Genomic DNA, 22,799 nt, shown 5'->3' on the forward strand with positions numbered 1-22,799 from the left:
ATTAATAAAATATAAATTGGTAAATTATATGTTTTGTCTTTAAAATATGCTAAAAAATTTTAAAAATTTTTTATTTTTTTTCAATTTTATCCTAAAAAATTTTTATTTACGTTAAACTTATTCTAACAGCTAATTTTTTAAAAAATTTATAATCATTCAACAATAATTTCATAATAACAACTTTTAACACAAGTAAATTAGACATAATTATTAACTTATTATGTATTATTGTTGAATTGATCCTAAACTTTTTGAAAATTTAACAATCAAGAATAGATTTGATACAAAAAAAAAAATTAATGGACAAAATTAAAACAAAATAAAATTTAGAAGTATTTTTAAAATTTTTGAAAAAAGGTCTTAATCTTTCTATGATTTATTTAGTTTTAAAATAAAGTCAATTTAACATGCACAAAACAAAGAGAAGCGTGCATGAGAGATTTTTCAACAACATATTCGATGTCGAATCCAGGCAATTTATATTGAATAGACTTTAATACTAGCTTAAAATTGAGAGATCGGAGACTAAAAAAAACGTTAGATACTTATAAATACTATAGACCTTATTTGTAAGAGATATAAAACTTTTAATATATAGTATGAACATTATTTAGAATGAGAGTTACTCTATAAAATATAAACGACAATCTATTTTATAATCATGGAAGCCTATAAGTTATACATGCAAAAAGTAAATTATTCTATTACTAAATACTAATTCACTAAAATACAAACAAAAACTAAAAATGTAATGATTTTGGCTTAAAATAAGAAGCAATTAATTAAATTAATTAATAATAAAGAAGAAAGAAACACAAAAATGATAATAATTTAGTAACGGTCCAGTTTTGGTGGGGTCGTAAACGAACCAAAAAACATGGATCCGTTTTCTCATTTGAGTACACCCTCTCTCTTTTCGCAATTAGCAATGCACATTGGCATAGGCGTAGCTAAGCACGACGTTGGAGCAGTGCAGGCCAGGTTGGTAATGGCAACCATATGTCCATGTCCATGGTGGTCCTATTATCACTCGTCTTTTAGCTCCCTCTCTCTTTCATCGTGGGTGGGTCCCACCCAGTTCTCTCTGCCTCGTGCTACTCAAAGCCTCACAATCCACCACCTTCGCCATTCATATACATAAACAACAACACTCTCCACTCGCTCTACACAACACCACTCTACCCACCCACATTCCCAACAAAGCTCTGTCTAGTGTTCACCACAAAAACAGAGCATGTTGCGCCTCACTCTTCCCGCCATTTCCTTCTTCCTCACTCTCCTCACTCTCACAGGCAAGCATTCTTCTTTTCTGTTACTCTTTCTTTAACTAACTAAACATATAACTAAATAACTGTTTTCTGTTACATGCTAGCTAGCTGAAGCTGAGCAAGTAAGTTACTAACCGTTTTCTGTTACAGATGGCGGCTCCATTGGCGTCAACTACGGCCGCATAGCCAACAACCTTCCATCCGCCGTCAAAGTCGTACAGCTCTTGAAATCCAACGGCCTCAACCGCGTCAAGGTATACGACACTGACCCCGCCGTCCTCCACGCCCTCTCCGGCACCGACATCAAGGTCACCGTCGACCTCCCCAACCAGCAGCTCTTTGCCGCCGCCAGATCCCTCTCCTTCGCCGTTGCATGGGTCAACCGCAACGTCGCTGCCTACCATCCCCACACACAAATCGAGGCCATCGCCGTCGGCAACGAGGTCTTCGCCGACCCGGGCAACACCACCAAGTTCCTAGTCCCCGCCATGAAGAACATTCACCAAGCTTTAATACGCTTCAACCTCCACAACCAAATCAAGGTCTCTTCCCCGATCGCACTAGCCGCACTCGGAAACTCTTACCCCTCCTCCGCCGGGTCATTCCGACCGGAACTCATCGAACCCGTTTTCGAGCCCATGCTCCGGTTCCTCCGCGAAACCGGTTCCTACCTCATGGTCAACGTGTACCCCTTCTTCGCTTACGAGTCCAATGCTGACGTAATCTCCTTGGACTATGCACTGTTCCGACAGAACGCCGGCGTGGTTGATCCCGGTAACGGCTTGAGGTACTTCAACCTTTTCGACGCTCAAATAGACGCCGTTTTTGCTGCGCTTTCGGCTCTTAAGTACAACGACGTTGAGATCGTTGTAACGGAAACGGGTTGGCCCTCCAAGGGAGATAACAATGAGGTAGGCGCGAGTGTAGAGAACGCCGCAGCTTACAATGGAAATCTTGTCCGTAAGATCTTGACAGGTGGCGGGACCCCTCTAAGGCCTAAAGCAGATCTCACCGTTTATTTATTCGCGCTTTTTAATGAGAATCAGAAATTTGGACCCACGTCTGAGAGGAATTTCGGACTGTTTTACCCCGACGAGAGGAAGGTTTACGATATTCCGTTCACAACGGAGGGTTTAAAGGACTATCACGACCGTCCGTCGACGTCACCATCGCCGTCTACGGCAGCTCCGGCGACTCCTGTGAACCCTGTGACTGCTCCGTCGACTGGTAATGGTGGCGTGTCAAAGAGCAGCGCGGCGAACACCTGGTGCGTAGCGAACCCCGATGCGCAGAAGGAGAAGCTTCAGGTGGCTCTAGATTTCGCTTGTGGTGAGGGAGGTGCTGATTGCCGTCCGATACAGCCAGGTGCCACGTGTTACGATCCGAACACGCTCGTGGCGCACGCGTCGTTCGCTTTCAACAGTTACTATCAGAAGAAGGCGCGTGCGGGTGGTAGCTGCTATTTTGGGGGTTCGGCGTACGTGGTCACGCAAGAGCCTAGTGAGTACTCTATAAAAAACCCTTACACTTTTTTTTTGTCTTTTGGTTATGATTATGGGGTGTAGGTTAGAATGATGGTGACACGGGTTGCTAACGTGAGCGGGTGAGGAAATAGTGCAGGTACGTAAGAGAGGCACGTGATTAGGGTTGGGAGGGAATCTTTCGTGAGAATGACGTGTCATGGCTTTATTGGATAGAGTGTATTAGCATACCTTGGAAGCTGGAAAAAAAATATTGCCTTTTACTAATTCGGTGGAAGAAAAGGGTAATTGTCTAATTGAGCTAATTAAAAAAGATAACATTAAATAAAAAATGGCGTTGAAAATTGGTTACTGAAATAAAGACACAGTCAAAAAGTCAGACTGGGGTGTCTGGAGCACATTGGATTCCATCTATATATGCCTTTGGTGAATTTTGGGATGCCATTTTGTTTTATTTTTTTATGTTCATGGCCTTTATTTTTAATTTATTATTATTATTATTTATTTGCTTGCAGAGTATGGTAACTGTGAGTTCCCTACTGGATACTGAAGAATGAAGAGTATGATGCACTTGGCTTATTATGCATTGTAAAGTTATTTGAAAAAAGAATATGGTGGGAGGAGTGTGGCTACTGGCTAGTTCAAAGTAGCTGAGTTAATTTATTGTAGTTGTTGACGATCATCAGTTTCAAGAAATTTTTTGGACTTAGTCATTCCAGTTGGTGGGGAGTGGGTAGCTATATTAACTTTTGGAGATTACTAAATTTGTATATCTAAGTTTCATTTTCATTTTGCAGTAGACTTTGTTTTGGGACTAAAGTAGTAATCATTGTAATGGTTTAGATATGTATACTTATTACTTGTATTTGAACTTTGAAACCTAGATTTTAAGGCAAATAATCCTTTTCTGACACTGTATTGTGCCAAAATGTTCGAGTAGTAGTAATAGATTAATGTGGATTAAATTCTGACAAATCTTGGTTAGAGAAGAAAACTTGTTTAAACTATAGCTATAATGCCACTCAACGATGCTGAGGAGATGTTTAATTATTTAATAACATTTGCATGTGAACTTATATAGTTAGTTATATGTTTTATTTTATTTTATTGGAGTTCTTTAGACATAAGAACTTTAGGGAAGACGGAAGAGCGAGTACACTTTCTTTTACGTAAATACTTTTACAGGAGAGTAATCTTTTTTACTTTCAGATAGAAACATAATTTAAACTCGAAATAGAATCATTTGAAAAATGAAACATCTTCCCCGTTTAGATGACCCGCAGGTGAATCCTCCTTAAAGAAAATGAAAAACACATAGGCAAAAGAGTAGAGCAACTTTCTATAAGATGATGAGCACCAACACTTGATAACGTGAAGAAATCTAAGAATGAATGATTTTTAATTTTTTACTGCCAATGGGAATGAGAAGAATCTCTGAAACTAGCATTATTCTCTCGTAGAAAAAGGAAATACTAAAATAATACGGCTCTTCTCACTAGATAAGCTTACAGTGCAAATTTTAATGATGGTTAAGTACATTATTATTCAACAAATGCTGCCAAAAGTTTGTTTACTAATGATCCAAGTAAAATCAATTTCTTTATTCATGCATTCAATTGCAATGAATATCCCACACACAGTGCAACCCACTTGATGCAATCCACTTGATGAGTCAAAGAATATTATTATCATGTCTTAAGTCATTAATTTTTTGTCTTCTCCGAAATCTAAAATGAAATTTGCATATATATGCAGCATGGTTCAGTGGATTAATTGAAACAAATTTCCTAAACTTGCACACAAATTATACATTGTTGTGATAAACACAAAGGATATGGATGCCATGCAAGTGACTCAGTTTTTATGTTACCAATAGAGAATGAAATTAATATGGGTTGAAAACATTCTTCCCATACGCTTATAAATAGGAGGTTAACCTCTGTTGTTAACACACACAATAATAAACAAATACTCTCTTTTTATGCTGCAATCAAATATTCTTCTCTTTATATTTCTTCTACAATTTTTTCTCTTCTTTTATTTTATTAGTATTTTAAATTCTCTTTTCTATTACTCTTTACATATTATATTAATAGCAATATTAATCATCTTTATTATATTGAGATAATAACAATAAACATATGCGATTCTCTCTCTCTTTATTTTTAATACTTCTTTCTATCTTTATATATATATACACATTACAACATATAATATTATTATATATATATATATATATATATATATATATATATATATATAAATTATTGTTGAGCTAATTATTTTAATACTAGAGTCTTCTATTTATACATCTTTATTTTATATATATCTTTTATTTTACAACACGTTATCAGCACGAGACTCTGATCAAATTTTTAGGAAGACTTCAGGTAACAAATTTTTTATTATGTCGAAACTCTTTCATCTTGAATATAATGCTTTTGATATATTTGGAAATAATTATTTATCATGGATATAGATGTTGAAATCCATCTTGATTCAATGGATCTTGAAAATACCATTGAGACTGAAAATAATACATCCCAGAAGGATAAAGTCAAAGCCATAATTTTCTTTCGTCGTCATCTTCACGTATGATTGAAAAATGAATATCCCACATTAATAGATCCTGCAGATCTGTGGAAAGACTTTAAAGAAATGTACAATCATGTGATACTTCCTCAAGCCCAATATGTTAGGGAAAATTTTTTGACCTTCTATGTCTCGAATGTGCTCCTGCAGCAGCAGTATTGAGAAAAAGAATTTAAAAATATTCTGATTTAATTTATTGCTTTCTTGTTGCTGAACGCAACAATGAGTTACTTTTAAGGAATCATGAAGCACGCCCAGTTGGTGCCGCCCCATTTCCTGAAGTAAATGCGGCAATTAACCCCAGAAGAGGTAAATGGCAAGATTTTGACAATAAGAAAAATTATGGAAGGAAAAAGAAATTATGTTCACAAGAAAGATCTCACCAGAAGTGGGATAAATAAAGAAATAATGGGCAAAGTATATCAATTGAGGATAAATGCTTCCGTTGTGGTGGAAAGGGTCATTGGTCACGTACCTGTCGTACGCCAAGGCACCTAGTTGATCTTTATCAAGCATCCTTGAAAAAAGATGACAAAGGAAAGGAAACAAATTTTGTTTCAAATGATGAAAATTCCACCACTCATTATGATGTATCTAATTTCTTTAAGGATTCTGAAGGAAATATTGACTATTTGATCAATGATGGAATAATTTGATATATATATGTGTTTGCTAAGTATTCATATGAATAATTTTAATGTGCATGTACTTCTACTCATTTTATTATTATTATCATTTGTTTTTGAAGAGAATGGCAAGGATATGTAATGAAGATGTATACCTTGCGGATAGTGCAAGTTCGCACACTATTCTCAAAAGTGATATATATTTTACCCATCTTGTGCCAAAAGAGGAATATGTTAATACTATTATTGGCTCAGGCAATGTGATAGAAGGCTCCGGAAGAGCTATAATTTTGTTTCCTGGAGGAACAAAATTTATAATAAATAATGCACTATTATCTACTAAGTCTCTGAGGAACTTGTTGAGTTTCAAAGATATTCGCCGAAATGGATATCATGTTGAGACGATGAATGAGGGAAATCATGAGTATTTATGTATCACAACTCATGATTCAAATAAGAAAGTTATATTAGAAAAATTACCCTCACTTTCATCTGGGTTGTATTATACCAAGATTAGTGCAATTGAATCACATGCCATTGTAAACCAGAAGTCTACTAGCCCAAATGAATTCATAACTTGGCACGACTGTTTGGGTCATCCGGGAACAACCATGATGAGAAGAATTATTGAAAACTCTCATGGACATTCACTAAAGAACCAGAAGATTCTTAAAGCTAGTGAATTTTGTTGTGCTGCATATTCTCAAGGGAAGTTAATTTTAAAGCCATCACCAGTAAAGATTGGATTTGAGTCCCCTGAATTCCTTGAAAGGATTCAAGGTGATATATGTGGACCTATTCATCCACCATGTGGATCTTTTAGATATTTTATGGTCCTGATAGACGCATCTTCGAGATGGTCACATGTGTGCTTATTATCTTCTCGCAACCTGGCGTTTGCGAGATTAGTGGCTCAAATTATTCGATTAAAAGCACAATTTCCAGAAAATCCAATCAAAGCAATTCGTCTTGATAATGCTGGTGAATTTACTTCCCAAGCTTTTGATGCTTATTGTATGGCTAATGGAATAAGTGTTGAACATCCAGTAGCTTATGTTCACACACAAAATGGGTTAGCAGAATCACTTATTAAACGCCTCCAATTAATTGCTAGACCCTTACTTATGAGAACAAATCTCCCAACCTCGGTTTGGGGGCATGCTGTTTTACATGCCGCAGCACTTATTCGTTTGAGGCTAACGAGCTATCATCAGTTCTCTCCTATGCAATTAGCTTTTGGTTAGTAGCCAAATGTCTCCCATTTAAGAATATTTGGGTGTGCGATATATGTTCCCATTGCACCACTTAATCGCACCAAAATGGAACCCCAAAGAAAATTGGGAATATATGTTGGATATGATTCTCCCTCTATAGTGAGGTATCTTGAGATACAAACTGGAGATGTATTTAAAGCCGGTTTGCGGATTGTCATTTTGATGAATCAAAATTTCCAATATTAGGGGGAGAGAATAAGCCTCCTGAAAAGGAACTTAACTGGAATGCATCATCGTTGATGCATTTAGATCCTCGATCAAGGCAATGTGAACTGGAAGTTCAAAAGATTATACATTTGCAAAAAGTAGCAAATGAATTGCCTGATGCATTTTCCGATACAAAGAGGATTACCAAATCTTATATACCAGCGGAAAATACCCCCATTCTAATTGATGTCCCAGTAGGACAAGTAGCCACTGAAGCAAATTTACGCCAAAAGTGTGGCAGGCCTGTCGGTTCCAAAGACAAAAATCCTCGAAAGAGAAAAGAGGTAAATAATATTCCTGTTGAAAAAGACATAGTAGAGACACCTGCAGTTGTCCAAAATTCTGATATAATTCCAGAAGACGTTCAGGTACCTGAAAATTGTGAAAATGACGAGATCTCGATAAATTATGTCTTTATAGGAGAGAAATGGGACCGAAATAAGACAATTGTCAATGAAATATTTGCATATAATGTGGCATTAGATATCATGCATGAAAGTAAGGATCTTGAGCCAAGATCAGTTGAAGAATGTCGACAAAGGAATGATTGGTCAAAATGGAAAGAAGCCATGAAGGCTGAATTAGACTCACTTGCAAAACGTGAAGTCTTTGGACTTGTAGTCCGTACACCTGAAGATGTAAAACCTGTTGGATATAAGTGGATATTTGTGAGAAAACGAAATGGAAAAAATGAAGTTGTGTGCTATAAAGCCCGACTTGTGGCACAAGATTTTTCACAAAGCCCCGGTATAGATTATGAAGAAACGTATTCCCCTGTAGTAGATGCGATAATATTGCGTTATTTGGTCAGTTTATCTGCATATCATAAACTACATATGCATTTAATGGATGTGGTAACAGCCTATTTATACGGCTCATTAGATAGGGATATCTATATGAAAGTCTCTGAAGGATTAAAGATATCTAAACCATCTAATGAATATTCGCAAGGGTTATACTCAGTCAAATTGCAAAGATCTTTATATGGTCTAAAGCAATCTGGACGAATGTGGTATAATTGTCTTACTGAGTATCTAGCCAAAAATGGATTCAAGAATGATGATATCTGTCCATGTGTTTTCATAAAGAAAACCGCATCTGGATTCATTATAATTGCTGTGTATGTTGATGATTTAAATATCATTGGGACTCCTGAAGAGATTCCAACAATTATAAAAACTCTGAAAGAAGAGTTTGAGATGAAAGATTTTGGAAGGACTAAATTTTGTCTTGGCCTACAGATCGAGCATACAAAAAATGGGATCTTTATTCATCAAGCGACATACACAGAGAAGATCTTGAAAAGATTTTATATGGATAAATCACATCCATTAAGTACCCCAATGATCGTAAGATCTTTGGATGTGAAAAAGGATCAATTCCGCCCTAAAGAAGAAAATGAAGATATCCTTGGTCCTGAAGTACCATATCTTAGTGCCATTGGAGCGCTAATGTATCTTGCTAATAATACGCGACCTGACATATTATTCGCGGTGAATTTACTAGCAAGGTATAGTTCCTCTCCAACCAGAAGACATTGGAGTGGAATCAAACAAATTTTTCGATAGCTTCATGGAACGATTGATATGGGATTGCTTTATCCCTATGGATCCAAGTCACAACTAGTTGGTTATGCAGATGCTGGCTACTTGTCTGATCTACATAAATGGAGATCTCAAACAGGATATCTGTTTACATATGGTGAAACAGCTATATCATGGAGGTCCACGAAACAAACGATAGCAGCAACCTCCTCCAATCATGCTGAAATACTGGCGATTCATGAAGCTAGTCGCGAGTGTTTTTGGATGAGGAGTCTGATTCAATATATTTTGTCATCATGTGGACTGATTGATCATAAGATAGCTCCAACTGTCCTGTTTGAAGATAATACAGCATGCATTGCTTAACTTAAAGGCGGCTACATCAAAGGTGATAGAACAAAGCATATTTCTCCCAAATTCTTCTTCACTGATGATCTTCAAAATCAAGGGACAATTGATATCCAACAGATCCGCTCAAGTGATAATCTGGCAGATTTATTTACAAAGTCGCTCCCAAAATCCTCCTTTAAAAGATTGGTACATGAGATTGGGATGTGCCGATTTCGAGACATTAAATGATGGCGGCATGAGAGGGAGACTGTACTCTTTTTTCCTTGGTCAGGTTTTTTCCTATTGGGTTTTTCTTGACAAGGTTTTTAATGAGGCGGTCTCCGTCACAAAGGATATTGTACTCTTTTTCCTTCACTAAAGTTTTTTTTTTCCACTGGGTTTTTCTTTAGTAAGGTTTTAACGAGGCAATAATCCTGAATGGTCATCCAAGGGGGAGTGTTGTGATAAACACAAAGGATATGGATGCCCATGCAAGTGACTCAGTTTTTATGTTACCAATAGAGAATAAAATTAATATGGGTTGAAAACATTCCTCCCATATGCTTATAAATAGGAGGTTAACCTCCGTTGTTAACACACACAATAATAAACAAATACTCTCTCTTTATGCTGCAATCAAATACTCTTCTCTTTATATTTCTTCTACAATTCTTTCTCTTCTTTTATTTTATTAGTATTTTAAATTCTCTTTTCTATTACTCTTTACATATTATATTAATAGCAATATTAATCATCTTTATTATATTGAGATAGTAACAATAAACATATGCGATTCTCTCTCTTTATTTTTAATACTTCTTTCTATCTTTATATATATATACACATTACAACATATAATATTATTATATATATATAAATTATTATTGAACTAATTATTTTAATACTAAAATCTCCTATTTATACATCTTTATTTTATATATATCTTTTATTTTACAACATACATGACATTCTCCGCATCATACTATATATTTTTGACACCCTAAAAGTGCATATTCTTTGTGTATTGTAATTTTCCATTTTTATCCCTGACCGGGCCCCGGAAGTTGAACCCATGTGACTAAAGGTACTTAAAAAATAGTTACCCTCTGACACTATACGTCATGTGTGTTCAATAATGATAGGGTTTTGTGTTGGTTAATAATAACTGGTAACTTTAATTTCTTATTTCATGATTGATTAAATCCATGAACATGTACAAGTGTTTCAATTCATGATCTAATCCCTTTGACACAGTAAACTATTCTCAAATCCTCACATCATTTTGAGAAACAATCAGAAGATGATGCAACTCTGCCCATGTGCCCATCAAACAAGAATGAATCTATATGGTGTAATGGTGGTCTTGATTTTGCTGAAGTTAATTTTAGGAGAAAGTGATTTCATAATAAAACAACTTTTTATACATAACATAAATGCATTTTATACTTTTCTTAGAAACGAATAATAATATAGTAGGATTAATTTGTGATGTGAGAATATTAGAGTAATGATAGGGTAAGAGAAATGGATAAAAAGGCATGTTACTTGGAAAGCTTACAGAAATGATTAGGTGGTGGCACCGCCTAATGTGTCGGGCTATGTTGAATGAATATTGAAGCCAGCACGAGCTGTGATGCACATATCTAAGATTCTTCTTCTCTCAACTCTGATCACTGCAACTCTCAAATTGTCATTTTCCACTAACTCACATGCCCTGTCGTTTACTCACAGTAATTCCAACAATTCATTTATGGTCAATGTCTCATTTCACTCTTCTTGTTTCCAATAACATACGTGTATGGAAAACAATATCTATATATTATTGAATGCATTTTAGATATATTAAAAGTTTTCAGGAATTTTAATTATTGATTTTATATGTTTTATGATTAAGATCAATGATCAATCAAATACTAGATCGCATGTAGTTTCGCTTAATATATAATTATATAGGCATAATCAAACCAACTGCTTAGCTTTTCAACAAGTAAAGAATAAAAATCCTACTCTTTCTGTCTCTCACATTAACAGTGAATATCAAGAGCATATCATCAAATAATCTGTTTCTTTTTTCATGATAAATCCATTTTGATCTCCACTTTTGACATTCAAATTCCAAACACTACTCCAGCATATAATCTTTGTATATTACATTAGTCTTGAATTTCTTTTTCCACTATACATGATGCCTGTTGATAATATGTTCTGCTTATACTAATTCAAAAAAACAGTAAAAACTCAGGTGCAATCGACTTCACGTGAAGTTGATAACTGAGAGTCGTTAGATAATTTGACTGATTTGACTAAAGTTCCATCTAACGGCTCTCAACTATCAACTTCACATAAAATCGACTGCACCTGAATTTTCACCAATATTTTCTTTTTCCTGCCTAGTATCTGAAATTTCGTCCCGACTAATCAGACCCGACCTGAGTTGTACATCTGACTATGGTGGGTGAGTCTCTTATCCGAGATAGTTGCATACACTAGATATCGAACTCAAGACCTATTTAAGTGAATTCAAGCTGATTATCATTCAGATCAATTCTATTGGTATTTAAATATTAAATGTTAACTATACTTTTATAAATAAAAATATATTGTATATAATATCATCAAATTTTTAGGAAATTGAATATAATGTAGTCGATAATGTTATAATGATCTAAGTAAGAACATTTATAATTATTCCTACCACAAAATAGATGGCAGAGGTGTAATTTAATTTGAACTTGCAATTTGTTAAGGTTACAATGTAACGAGTTAGTCCCACATTAAATAAAATGTAACGAGTTAGTCTCACATTGAAAAATACATAAAAAAGTAAAGAGTATAAAAGATGAGAGATTCATTAATATTGTTTTCGTACATTAAACTCACACTATAGCAATATTCATGCTCTCTTTGACCAATACAGCAAAAGAATTTCTCCACATTGCAGCAAAGAGTGGAAAGCTTGATGTGGTGAAGTACATTCTTAAAACACAAAGATGCTTAAATATGCAGTCACTTCTAAGCACAATGACTTCTCTGCATCGAAATTGTTATAAAGGAGAAATACACACGAGAATATTAATGTAATTTAATCCTTTTTTATATGCCACCAATGCTAGTATGTGTTTTTCTATTTGCAATTTGCCAAGAAATGACTTGTATTAATAAATAATGCAAAAAGCCTCAATGCCACTATTGAATATGTGGTTGATCTTAATGTGGTTAACTCATCAAGCAAAGATCGATGATATCTATGGCGGGAAATTAAATACTCATAACATCATAGAATCTTAGCTTGTTAATATTATTGTTGTTGGATATGAACCGTGTTTTTATTCTAGTGTTTGTAAGTATGCTTGCCACGTGTTTATTGGTACTGCACTATGCATTCTAGTTTCATCGGTTGTTCCAAACATGATGTTGTGTTAGAAAGGTGCTTATTGTCATGCATATTGTGCATACCAAGAGATATAAAGAAGACAGGAAATATCATATTTTGTGGTTCTCTTTTTTTCTTTTTTCTATTTTGTATGTTCTGTGTTTTTTTATTTTGTATGGGAATATGAATTGTATAAAAGTATATATTTATTGTTTCATAAAAAGTTTTCTATATTAATATTTATTAAAGTTTTTTATATTTTAAAAGTAATTTTATCAAATAGTGCCTTTTAAAATGTATGTCTCCTACATATGCCACCAATTTGTGAATACTAGTGCATGACCCGTGCTAAGCACGGGAAATGATGAACTAAATTACTGCTTTAATTTATTACATTATAGAACAAATTTTAATTACAAAAACGCATAGGATTTTGCTGAAATTTTTTTCAATATGTGCTATATATAATTGCACACTCAACACATAGACGACAAATTAAACAAACCATAATCTCCACTTGAAATTGGCAATAAACATTAAATTAACTCTAATAAAAATTATTAAAAAAAATAACATAATGCAAGCGAAGACTCAAAAATAAAATATCTATGTAGTTACTGACTATAAAAAAAATTCCTACAACCTAAAAAAAGAAAGAAAAGTCACAAAAAAATATGCAATAACATCCGAATTGTACAAAAGCATAAAAACTTTAAAGCACATCGTTTAGAGATTCTGAAAAACTTCCCTATACACAACATTTAAGGTAGAATCATCACTTAGTGATCCATTATTCTTTATCAAAACTCTCAAACCCTCTCTAGACTTCACCCTAGACAACGCAACATATAATTGTCCGTGTGTAAAAACAGGTCTAGGTAAGTATAAACCAACTTTACTCAAAGTTTGACCTTGAGATTTATTTATGGTCATTGCAAAAGAGACTACCAAAGGAAATTGTCTACGTTGAAACCTGAAAGGTAGAGTTTCATTATTCGTAGCCATATTCATGCGTGGAATGAGAACTACTTCACCACACTTGTCTCCCGTCAAGATGTTGCATTCAATTACATGATTTCCAAGTCTACGAACCTGTAATCGAGTACCATTGCAAAGTCCATTGCTTTGGTCTATATTCCTTAGAAGCATCACAGGTACACCAATTTTGAGTTTCAACTGATGGTTGGGCAAACCTGAGCAATTTATCGAATTTAGAACATCAGTTGTAATAGCATCCAACTCGTATTCCATGTTGCCCTCTTCAGCACATAATGAGTCTGAACTAAGATAAACTTTTTCATCACTATTAATAAATTCCATAATTGTGTTATTGACCTCATGGACAACTTCAAGAGTGGGTGCCAGAATCGTGCGCTCCTTGAAATAATTAATGTTATCCAAGTTCATCAATAACCCTGTGTAGACAAATGTAACCAAATTCTGAAACCCATCATCAGTATCATCAATAAGTATGTCTTTAGGGATGACTACTTCTGACTCACCATCTGTTGAATCACCTGTCAATCCATTCCCAATTTGAATTAACCAATCTGCAAAAGCTTTGATATCATCATCAACTTCAACCATACCACCAACAGTAAGCCTCATATTCTTTGAAAGCTTTAAGACTGTGCAAAAATCTCATAGATAAGATGAACTAATGCATGCTTGCACAATATCTTGCTGTGAACCCATAGGTATTACTGGAAGAATCTGCCTGAAGTCTCCGCCAAGTACAACAACTTTGCCACCAAATGGAAGGTTTGGATTAAACGATGGCTAAAAGCGAAGAATGTCTTTTAGAGACTTGTCAAGAGCTTCGTAACAATACTTACTTAACATTGGTGCCTCATCCCATATAATAAGCTTTGCTTTACAAATAAGTTTACAAAGAGGTGTTCCCGGCTTTATGTTGCATATAGAGTCCTCATTGATGCTTAACGGTATTTTAAATCTTGAGTGAGCAGTACGACCATTAGGAAGTAGTAAAGAAGCAATGCCACTTGAAGCAACATTAAGAACAATGTTCCCACCACATCTAAGATAAGCAGAAAGAGTATTCCAGATGAACGTCTTGCCAGTACCACCATAACCATATAGAAAGAAAAATCCGCCGCGATCATTGTTTACGGAATCAACAATGGTGTCAAATGCAGATCGTTGCTCATCTGTCATGGTCTTTAGAGATTGCATATATTGCTGCTTAAGCAAAGAACGATCAAAATTAACCTCGTCCAACAATAAGCGATCTTCTAAACCATGAAAAAGATCTAATGATGGGTAGGGCATCGCTGGAAACTCTTTAAGAGACCTTCCATTAGCTTGCATCTTGTCTTCAATTTTTGCAAGGGTCAAGTTCATGATATGCTCGTCAGACAAATGAAGATCTATACAAAAATATAATTTTTATATTAATACATGTAGCAACTTCAAGATAATAACATATCAATAAATAAATTAAAACCATAAATTGTACAATTTTTAACTAAATACCTTGAACATGATGAATTCTTCTTTGCTCAAATAAAATATCCTCAGATAATTCTTTATAGCATCTTTCCAAAACAAAATCTGGACATGCTATGTTGTTTGATATCAGAAGCATGACAAAAAGGTCACGAACATAGTTGGCTGAAGCCCAAGTACTTGCTTCAAGAATAGCATCAATAAATTCTTTGTCGTCTTGCAAGAGACCTAGTGCATAGCATCCTTCTTTGAAAGTGTTGTGTGTAACACCATCAACAGTGCGTATTTCCTCAAAACTGGTGCAACCTTTCTGAATGTTGAGAAGAAGTCTAAGATAATAATCCTCGCCATTACCTCTAGGAACATGTGTCAACCTACCAATAGAATAACCTTGTTTCCTTGGAATCCACATTGAAATATCGTCCTTCCATACAAATTTCTGTGGAAACTCACAATAGGTCAATGACCTAGCCAATGGAAAATATTTATTCACAACAAACCATGCTTGTAATTTAGTGAACTTCGCATCAACACGACTAAGGACATCCTGAATACCCTCGTATTCCTTGAAAATAACAAGATTCTCATCTGGTAGGTGAAATGGAAGTCTGATAACAGCAGGCTCCTTAACTTGAATATCATAACCATATAATCTCCAAGCAGCTTCACATGCAGAAATGTATCTACAATCATAATAGTTGTTAATCTCATCCACAATAGGAGGAGCATTACCATTAACTGATGTCTGGTAGAATGAAGCAGTAACACGATCATTTCCTTTGTGAACATACTTGAATAAATATTTGATGGCAGAAGTTTGGCAAGTATGCTCAACATTAATGTGACAACCATACCTTAATAACAAAGTTGGGTTGTACGGGATAATAAAAGAGTTATCAAGAGTTGCACCCTTTTTTATTATGGTGCGACCATCTTTTGGCCTACAATACTTTGGGAACCCAGCTTCATCAACAATAGTACGTTGTCTAAATTGTTTGGGAAAATATTTGGAGCACAAACCATTTACCATGCAAGGACTATTCTTGTTATACTTGCCACATGGACCATGAACCATGAATTTCTCAACAGCAGCATATAACTTAGGCCTTCGACGTTTATCGGGTATTTGTGCCGATATTAACTTATCTATATCATCAGGAGACCTAGGTTTTGAAAGAGGATGCATGAACAACAAAATATGAGCATGAGGAAGACCCCTCTTCTGAAATTCAATAGTGCATACATCTGAAAATAAAACCAAAACAGCAAAAGTTACTATAATGAAATGTAAATTAAAAAATTTGCAGTAAAACTTCACATTTTTTTTTAAAAAAGAAGACTTACATCCAGAAATCTTTCCAAAAATATCACCATACTTAAAATCTCTGATTAAGTTGTTTAGCTTAATCTTAAAGACTCTTGATGTAATATCAGGACGATCTTTTGCTTTAAGGCCAGTACCAATTAATAAGCGCTTTATCTCATCCCATTCAGGATTGCATGTGATGGTGACAAAAAAACTTGGATAACCAAAATGCTTGCAAAGAGCAAATGCATCCTTGCAATTATTAAACATGTATCTAGGTCCACCCGTAAAAGTGCTTGGGAGAATTATTCTTTGACCACTTGAAACAGCATCTGCTTCACCTCTAACTAAAGACTCATGCAATAACTTGTACTTTTCAACCCTCAACTTTGGTTGGTTGAAACGAAGAAAACTAAGACGCTCAGACTCTACCATAGTATATGCATCAACCAAGAACTGTTGGAACAACCTACGGGAGTTAAGCAGAATTGGTGACTCAGATGACCTCATTTGCAGTCGAAATGCAAAGAATTCCCTCATGCTTATTGTATTCCTCTTCTTTGAACCGTCAACATTGTATCGAGAAGCTGCTAAGATGCCTGTTCTATATCCATCCTCACCATATGGAAAAATAAGAGGATACTGCAAAGCCAAATACAATGGATGGATAACATCAATCTTCTTTAGTTGTTTTGATTTGGTTTCCAATATGATATCTCTGTCCAATAAAGAATCATCAATGTCACCAACTACCAATGCTGCAACTTCTGATGCAGTAGGCAAGTTGTATCGCCGACCATCTTTTTCCCTACGCCTAATCAGTTTTAACTTCATATCAAGAGAATGTGACTCGGTGAATCTATCCCGAGCATAACGGAACGACTGTGCCAAAGGATTATGCTCATCTAGCATATTTTTCAGCATACAAACTATATCATGTTCAAGATTACCCACCGAACTTACTGGGCTAAAAAAAAAAGAGAAAAGAAAATATGACAAACACAACATATTGATGGACCTTAAATGAGTAAGTGAATAAAGTTGATACTATAAAGAGTATGCTTTGTGTATACAAAAAAAAACTTACAGAACAGCACTAATTCTGTTATAAATCTCATTGTCCGTATCATAAATGTAGAGCTGTGCAAATCTTGGTTTTTCATTTGCTTGTGGAATAAGACTTCCGATTGAGTGATAGTTCTGGCCACTCAAAATAAATGACGGCGGACCGGAACCATTGTTAATTTTATGGTTAATCTTGCCAGCCATTGATGTGAATGAAAACATTGCATTAAATGCCCTTATGTTTTTTCGAAAGTATCGGCCCATTTCATCGTCCAAAAAATACAATGCTTTTAGATTATCTGGGGCCTGTTTCATTAGGGGCAACTCAACTTTGCCATCCATACAGCACAAACCAAAATGAGGAGTGACACTATTGATACTCTTTGAAAGTCTCTCATGATCCCACATCAAAGCTTTGCAATATATACATGTATGAGAAGGATCACCCGCATCCCAAAAAGCTTTAAAATAAAATTTTAATTTCATTAGCTAATATAATGTAAATTATATTTTGAATCATTTAATATATCTATATTTGTGTAACGAATTTTCAATCTAATGAAAACATACTTTCTTCATCAATAACTAAGCTGTCAATCTCGTATGCAGTCACACTTTCATCTAAATAAAATATTAAAAAAATAATATATCTTGTTATGCTCTAGTCATAAATATTACTCCATTAAAATATAACTTAATAATGTTATAAATATTGATGAATTTAAATTTTACCAATGACATTGTCGTCTTGAAAATCAATAGAGTAATCACTTTCTAAATTAATGTCATCGAATACATCAACAACTGTAAAAAAATTGAAATAGAATAGTCATTTGTAATGCTGTTGCTAAATAAATTGTTGGGTTTGGATGGGTTTTTTGGAATTATAAAAAATAATTTTTTGTTAAAAATGAATTACTTTCATATAATTTTAAATCTATTTAGATAAATCTTTTTAAAAAATTACTATTATCTAAAAAAACAAATTATTTACTTCTCCTAAAATTAACAATATATTGCTTTAAAAAAATTAAGCAAAAGACATTTCTAATACTTATAATTCTTTTTAAAAATTATTCAAATGTGAAATAACTTCTATCTATTTAACAATTTTTTTTAAAAAGTAAAAAAAAGTACTTTTTTCAAAAATCAATCCAAACCTTCCTAAAGTGAAATTTGAACAATTACTAAATTAGTCAAGTAAAAGTTGGAATACCTTCATGATGATATAAATCTGATACATTGGAATCATGAATTACATTATTTGCATTTTTAGAAGACTGTCCAAGGTCATGAACAGAAGATGTAAATAGCTTGTTGTTACTTCTGCATACTTCTCTGATAATTGTATCTGTTTGCTTGGTGAATCTCTTGTGATTATGTATAATACAACTGAAAAAAGACATAAAAAAACTCAAACAAATAACTACAATGAATTTTTATTAAGCTAATTATTGGTTAGAGTGATAACAACATAAAAAAAATTAACATATAAAAAAAATTATAAATTCACACCTCTCCAAATTATTATTCATGCTTGAAGAGGTTATTATTTTATTGTTGCAAAACAGATAATCAGCACCATCAACGTAGGTAGGTTTATGACTTTTATCCTTTTGTAAATTTGCATTAGTGTTACTAAGGGTACATGATTTATATCTGCTGCTATTATTCCAACCTACTGTAACAAAATTAAACAAAATCCTTATTAACCAAAAGAATGATAAAAAAAAACCTCAAAGAGATTAACGATAGCTTTTGTTGAGGAACATGTTCCCTTTAATGTAACTTTTTTCTTATCTCGGCTGCTGGAGATATTAGAACTCAAATTCACAGGATCATGAAAATTCATTTTAAACATTTGGTGACCTATATACACATAGTAAAAGGAATTAACAATACATTTGTAAAAGTAAATTAATATAATTAAAAGATATTTTACAATTGATTAACATGATCATTTTAAGCAACATGCTTTTCTTCTAAAGAGACACATGTATTATAAAATGTAACCAAATTTTATTATTACCTGTACAACTTGAATGACCTTTCTCAGTTGATATGAAGCGACTAATACTGTCATTTGAAACAGCTGAAGAAGTTCTCTTGAGAGGAAGCACAACTTGAGGTGAATGATCTTTTGGAGATGTATCAAGAAAATCAGAAACTACTTAAATAATGTGAATATGGGCATGAACATGTATAGTTGATGAAAAAATAACTTCAAACTTACAACTATATCTAAGAACATCATTGACATTCAAAGTATGGTTCAACCTCTTGCTTCTTAAAATGCTCATTCGCCTGGCTCTTGCAAGCTTGGGAGTCAATCGATAGTCTTCTAGTACCATGACTAATGAAACTAATGATAACAAATAAAATATGCAGATTATGATGATATTTTTCCAAGCAGTGCATAATACAATATACTAAGTAACTCTACAGGGGATGACTGTTTATAATAATGTGAAAGAAAACATGGAAGATAAATTCACAGAAAGAAACTGAGGAAGAAATTTGCAGCTTTTACAAAAAAATGTGTATCAATTGGTTGTAGTTGGAAATGAACTCAAATAAAAGAAATATGAAGGCATGGTATAGTCTTTCCAAACCAAAACATTAAATGATTTAGAGTAAATAAGTATTATTGCCTGAATGTAATAAATGTAACTGATTCACATCTGACAATAATTAATACAGAATATAATACAACAATTTATATAACATGTGATCTGATGATATATATGTGTAAATTACCAGTGAGTATGCCAAAGAGAGTTGATGGTACTCTCAGCAGTCTTTGTAGACTATAGAGATATCTCTTCATCCTTTTCGTTAAAAGGGTCTTGGATAAAGGGAACCTTAGAGAAAACCTGCATCATAGTGACAGTGGCTATATATATATATATGTGTGTGTGTGTGTGTGTGTGTGTGTGTGTGTGTGTGTGTGTGTGTGTATGAATTAGAATAAAGCTGTGACAAATTAAAATAAATTGAGCTAAAAAAAATCATTATTCTTATATATGTGTGTGTGTGTGTGTGTGTGTGTGTGTGTGTGTGTGTGTGTGTGTGTATGTGTGTGTGTGTGTGTGTGTGTGTGTGAATTAGAATAAAGATGTGACAAATTAAAATAAATTGAGCTAAATAAAAAAGAATTATTATTCTTAAAATTTACTGCAAAAAATTGGATAAACTAAATTAATGATTGTATTAGGAAGTTTTTATGAGAAAAGATGAAAAAAAGGGAAACAACAGCAATATAACAATATTAACAGGTCATGGATAAGATGAAATATAGTATTAAATAAGTCATAATCAAAAGTAAAACTTTGCATATTGATACATAAAAGTTTAATATGATTACTAATAACATAGAAATAAAAGCTACACGAAAACAGAAAGCAAAACTAAATATTATATAGATTTATATCTCATTTAGTAATTACATCAGCATACATGGTTCTCTCATCTAATGAAGAGACATTAAAAATAACTAAACTTCCATGCCTAAGAGTATTGTCACTAATAAAAGCCTTCCAGCGTCTAGTAAGATGAGCTTTGAATGATTGTTTATCCCTGTACCAACAGAGTCACATTGTGTATCTACAACCACGCCTTTGTACAACGCAAACCTGGTGATGATGTGAAGGAAAAGCCTTTGTAACAAACTCTGTAGGAAGGCCCTGAATAATACAACAAAAATAGATCTATTTAGTTTTAAAAAAAAAGGTTTAACTTTTCAATGGATATAACTATATATAGTTGTAGAAAAAAAAATCATACCAAATATGATGAATGCAAATCTTCATCTGTAATCACGCACGAATATGTAACCATATAAGGTAGATTGGATTGCTTAGAATGAATTAAATCTAAAAATTCGAAAGAGCTTTGTCGAAAAACATTAACAGGAGTACTTGGGATGTAAACCACTTGATAAGATTTATTTGGTGAAAAGAAGTCATAGAACTTTGTTGGGATACCACTTTCATTTGACACTACTGCATGAAAGTGTATATTATTATCTTCGATTGGGGAAAATTTTGATTGATCCGAACGAAGAACAATAGCAGATCCTTCTTCTACTTCAGGAGCTAAATTCAGGTCAACTGGGATATATTTTGACGAAGAGCCAAAATGCTTATAGTTATATCGTTTATCATGACTGGTTTCATCACAAAAAACTATTTTTGATGAAGTACGGGTATTAGAATTTAGCATAACCTTCCTAGTATAATAAGCTGATGACTTGACTTTCTTTTGAATTTCAGAGTTTCTTTTCGAACAAATACACAAATGCTCCTCCTCAATCAATGGTAGCTTACCTTTATGATAAAAGTTATCAGAAAGAAGGAGCTTTATACCAATGTAAATAGAACTCTTCTCAACCATATTATGATCCTTGATCTTGATTATACGAAAGTATTCTTTATAGGCATAACTGAGTTTTATATAACCACCTCGATAGAGACCATAAAAATTCATCAGCTTATGCAAACCCCTAATAATGTAAGCTGTGTGATTAAGTTTTTCAATCCTCAACTCAATGAGATTGTGATTTGCATCAAATGTAACAATTGTATTGCCCAATAAATCCTTGAACTTTCTATAAAATAGTGAAGGTAACGGGTGCAGACTCTACAAAGAAAATCATGGAAATATAATAAGGATGACAAATTCAGAAACACATGATAAAGTAATAACCACTAACTACTAAGAAAAAGTAAAGATTAATATCGATATAGGATCCACATCCAGGTAAAAAATTCGAAAATCTTTGTGCCTCATACTGTGCTAATGGTAACTTGCAAACACAGAAAATATGAGGAGCAACACATGCAAGAGATGAAGAAGAAAAGGATTCAATGAAGCATATATAATAGTAGATGTTAAATAACTAAGAACATATAAACTATGCTAATGAAAAATTTGACAAAAATAAAATAAGAAAATAGATGTAACTGAGGATGAAAACTTATATCATAGTTTAAGCGCAAGTGACGAGTGAACAATATATCAACTGCAAAGGTGTATATATAAAGGGGGAGAGAGAGAGATTGATAGAATAGTATAATTAGTGTTCTGCAGTTTATGTTAACATTACTTGTAACTTTAGATGTTTTAAATGAATGAATTAATTGTCTATGAAGTAGGATGCCTAATGCATTTACTTGAATGTGATCTTCTATATGAAGTAATGATTACAATCCATAAATATGACTATCAATAGAAGTAAAGTAGTAAAACAATAAATGATACACGAAGCA

General features: G+C 33.6%; 3 protein-coding genes across 3 annotated transcripts; 1 reads left to right on the forward strand and 2 right to left on the reverse strand.

The window, feature by feature from the left end:
- Positions 1-903: 903 nt before the first annotated feature.
- Positions 904-3,662, forward strand: LOC112702252 (glucan endo-1,3-beta-glucosidase). Its single transcript, XM_025753215.3, has 3 exons — positions 904-1,292; positions 1,419-2,768; positions 3,265-3,662. The coding sequence occupies exons 1-3, from the start codon at positions 1,235-1,237 to the stop codon at positions 3,297-3,299; spliced, it is 1,443 nt and encodes a 480-aa protein (XP_025609000.1). The 5' UTR covers positions 904-1,234; the 3' UTR covers positions 3,300-3,662.
- A 9,759-nt stretch (positions 3,663-13,421) lies between these two features.
- LOC140174268 (uncharacterized) lies at positions 13,422-14,303 on the reverse strand. The gene has a single exon (XM_072198660.1). The coding sequence runs from the start codon at positions 14,301-14,303 to the stop codon at positions 13,422-13,424; it is 882 nt and encodes a 293-aa protein (XP_072054761.1).
- Positions 14,304-14,474: 171 nt separating this feature from the next.
- Positions 14,475-19,883, reverse strand: LOC112701045 (uncharacterized). Its single transcript, XM_025751846.1, has 11 exons — positions 19,766-19,883; positions 19,562-19,699; positions 19,303-19,401; positions 19,048-19,210; positions 18,749-18,924; positions 18,265-18,336; positions 18,103-18,153; positions 17,555-17,993; positions 16,506-17,434; positions 15,189-16,406; positions 14,475-15,082 (listed from the first exon to the last, which is right to left on the reverse strand). Exons 1-11 carry the CDS (start codon positions 19,881-19,883, stop codon positions 14,475-14,477), a joined length of 4,011 nt encoding a protein of 1,336 aa, XP_025607631.1.
- Between the last annotated feature and the right edge of the window lie 2,916 nt (positions 19,884-22,799).

The sequence above is a fragment of the Arachis hypogaea genome, chromosome 7 (assembly GCF_003086295.3).
Source record: "Arachis hypogaea cultivar Tifrunner chromosome 7, arahy.Tifrunner.gnm2.J5K5, whole genome shotgun sequence".
Lineage (NCBI taxonomy): Eukaryota > Viridiplantae > Streptophyta > Magnoliopsida > Fabales > Fabaceae > Arachis > Arachis hypogaea.